The following is a 3,493-nucleotide window of genomic DNA, read 5'->3' as shown; positions in this document are numbered from 1 at the left end:
GCTCCTGTAGGTTTCTCTGCAGTAGCTCCTGCTGGTAGAGCAGAGGCTTGACCTCTGGCCACAGACTGCGTACAGGCCAGTACAAGTCCATGACTGGACTGAGGGCAGAGTGGAGTCCGTGAGAGCACAGCATCTTCACTGTGTGTTTAGTGTTGAGTCCTCTTGATCTGAGATGAAACACTGTTAAAGTGTCTGTCCTCTTCTGTGTTGCTTTCTGTCTCAGCAGTGGGACTGCCCCAGCTTTTGTATTCTAACTGGAGGAGCTCCAGAGTCTTCAGGAACCTTCCTGTCGTCACCACAGCTCTCCACTGGGTGGCGCTGTTAGTCAGGAGTGCTGATGTCTCTGGATCCTTCCTGTTTGATCAGGAAGTTTTCTAACTACTCTTTATCACTTCCTAACAATGCAATAAAAGCCATAAACCAAGCTGTTTTCAATTATATCTGGAAAAGCAAAACACACTATATTAAGGCTATTGATACTGAGTGCATTAGCATAGCGGTACTATTAAGACAAACTGGTTACAGTAATTTCTAAATCATGAAAAACGTCTTGATTCCATTTTTCCAGAGAAATCTTGAAGCTTGGAGGCATTGATTTCCTTCTTTGGTGTAACTTTGACCAAAATAAGCTCCCTGTCAAATTATCCACATTACATCAACAAGTTTTACTCTATGGGCAAATGATATACAAACATAATTTTAGTCCCCACAAAACCCCTATATGGAATTGCAGGTATGTGTTACTTAAAAATAAATCCATGTTTTTCCAACATTGTCAAGAAAAAGGAATATGGTCTGTGATGTAATTATTGGACAATACAGGAAACTTTCTGTCATTTGAGGACTTTCCAAATTTAAGCTTTTTGACAGAGGTCAGTACGCTAATGTTGTCAAGGCAATTCCTCAAGCTGTACTTGTGATGGCATATCATTTGTCTCAAAATAGTGTGAAACCCAATCCCTTTGCTTTTAGTGAATGATCACAACTTCATTAATATAAAATGACCTAACCTCATTATTCGGCAAATAATTGTTAGAGAATGATATCTGTTTTCTTTCCACAGAAATTCCTTATTTATAATTTTCTGTAAGAAAAGATGTTGAGAATCTGAGTTCAACATTTTTCAAATTTCCTATTGCACCAAAAGAGAAGGAGGTTCATTTTTAGGTTCTGAAAGGAATATACCCCTCAGCTGAATTTTTGAGAAGTTGTTTTGGTCTAGATCACAATAACTGCACATTCTGTGATGACCACATTGAAACTACAGAGCATTTATTTTATCAATGTATTTTTCTAATGCTTTTTGGGTGATGTGCATTATTGGTTGTTCCCTAAAGTTTTAAATTGTTCTAGCTGAATAAAGGAAAATGTTACATTTGGTATAATTTTATAAAGACCCCTTATATGATGTGGCATTCAACTCAATAATCACTCTTGGAAAGTATTGTATACATAAAAATAGATTCCTGAAATCAAGGCCAAATTTGTATATTTTTCATAAGAAGCTGTGGCTTTACTTTTCATCTCTTAAATATATGAAGAAAAATAATGCTATGAAGCTCTTTAAGTTTGTAGAGGACCTTAATATTATCGAAAATCCATAGCTTTACTCCGGAGTTCCCTTACTTCTCAATGTTTCTCCTATTTTTTTATTCTATATGATTTTTATTTATTTTAATGTACGTCATCCTCTAGTCTTGTCTGTTCCCATGTTAATTATCCACTCTTCTGTACTATGCCACTTTGTTTGTAAAGTTATCAATAAGGAGAAGAGAAAAAAAGAACATTAAAAAAAAGTTTAATTCAACTAGCAGGCAGACAAAGACACAGAGGGATTTAACATTTGCATGAATTATTATCATAACAAATGTTTTGTTATTGTCGGTCATGATTTCTCACCAAACATGACCAGTTTTTCACAGAAAGACTACAGACAGCAGATTATGACATTTTGCAGATCTGTGTTGTGGCCAAATCAACCTACAAAATCGATGGTGCTTAATTTGCAATAACAACAAATCTAATAACGTAAATTCTTACATCAACTCATCACAATAACTATTTTTGGTGTACTGTATGTGTTCTCACTTGTGCCTCAATTATATTCAAATCTATAGATATTTCATTTTCTTATTTTTCATTCAACCTTGAATTATTTCAAAATTTCCAGTGTGCAATCAACATAAATACGTTTAGAGAAAACACTAACAGGTTTTGTCACTGTTTATAGTTTCTGAAGTGTAAAATTGTTATTTCTTATGTTTTCTGGATGGTAGCAGATGGTAACACTTAATAAAGATTTGAGCGGGAGGAGAAAAATTGTGTGATCACATTTAAATTAATAGTCATGGTAACTGAAACAACAGAAGGTCAAATGTGATGGAAACCTGATAAATGTTGACTGCAACACTGAAACTCTCAAGTCATAATTCGTAACAATATTCTTCCCCTCATTTTCATGAGTACTTGATTATTTTTTTCAGTTCAGTGTTTATTTAGATTTTGTGTTGTTGTTTTTAGGCACATCTTACAGATTTGATAATAACAGATTCAGAAAATGTCTCAGTGAAAACTTGACACAAATAGTATAAAGGGAAATGATGAGTTCAAAATACCTGAGAACTCTGTTTCAGTCAATAAAATGTTCATGTAAATATTTCCAGTCAATTAAATGTTTTGTAATGGTAAGAAAACATTATCCTTCCTGTAAAAGTCCAAGCAGGAGACAATGTAGCCCTTCAAAATAAAAGCCTCATCAAAACAGCTGTACAGTTCAGCAAGCAAAATGTTGATGAGGATATTTGATCATTTACTTTGAAGTGAAAGACTCCTGTTCAAATGTTCTCTCTGGAAGAGGTATCCATTGTTTTGAACCTACAGAAATATACTTTATTTGTGGCCAAGGGTATAAAAATACAGTTAAGAAAGCCCAATGAGAAGTATGTTTATCTATTATATATTTATTGAGTATGTTCAATAATAAACAAAACGCTCATATAATCATCATTCAACACATTTATAAGCCACATTTACTGCACATTGTTAGAACAACATGTAGCTGAGTCCATGTCTTCAGGTTTGTCCTGTGTGCTGTTGTGTGTCTCTGTGCTGCTGCCTTCTGTGTGTGAACACACACTCTGCTGTGGTTTCTCCTCCGAGCTCCTCTTGATGGTCAGCTCTCTCTCAGCCTCCTCAACACATGGAGCTCTGGCCGCCTGGATGTGGAGCTTCCCGTCTGGAGCCAGGCAGCAGGTGACGGCTTCGGGGTTCAGCCCTTCAGGCAGATCAAACTCCTGTCTGAACTCCTGGCGTCTGTAAGAGTAGGAGCCTTTCCGGTCCTCCTGCTTCTTCTCTGTCTTCCCGCTGACTCTCAGCTTCCTGCCCACCTGCCTGATAGACAGCTCCTCTGGGGAAAAGCCTTGAGTGTCCAGGGTCAGGCCAAAGCGCTCTCCCTCTTTCTCCAGCTGGTAGGAGAGCGGTCTCAGGGCCACAC

The 3,493-nt window shown here is 37.0% G+C and overlaps 1 protein-coding gene and 1 pseudogene across 1 annotated transcript in view; both read right to left on the bottom strand.

The window, feature by feature from the left end:
* Window positions 1-306, bottom strand: part of LOC123981960 — an 893-nt pseudogene extending 587 nt beyond the window's left edge.
* A 2,681-nt stretch (window positions 307-2,987) lies between these two features.
* Window positions 2,988-3,493, bottom strand: part of LOC123982245 (heat shock protein 30-like) — a 17,855-nt gene continuing 17,349 nt past the window's right edge. Inside the window, exon 5 of the mRNA XM_046067671.1 lies at window positions 2,988-3,480. Within this exon, the coding sequence (XP_045923627.1) occupies window positions 3,030-3,480 (451 nt within the window). The 3' untranslated portion in view covers window positions 2,988-3,029. The remainder of the gene's footprint in view (window positions 3,481-3,493) is intronic.

This window comes from Micropterus dolomieu, linkage group LG13 (genome assembly GCF_021292245.1).
Source record: "Micropterus dolomieu isolate WLL.071019.BEF.003 ecotype Adirondacks linkage group LG13, ASM2129224v1, whole genome shotgun sequence".
In the NCBI taxonomy this organism is placed as follows: Eukaryota; Metazoa; Chordata; class Actinopteri; order Centrarchiformes; family Centrarchidae; genus Micropterus; species Micropterus dolomieu.
This window is presented reverse-complemented; position numbering and strand designations above follow the sequence as displayed.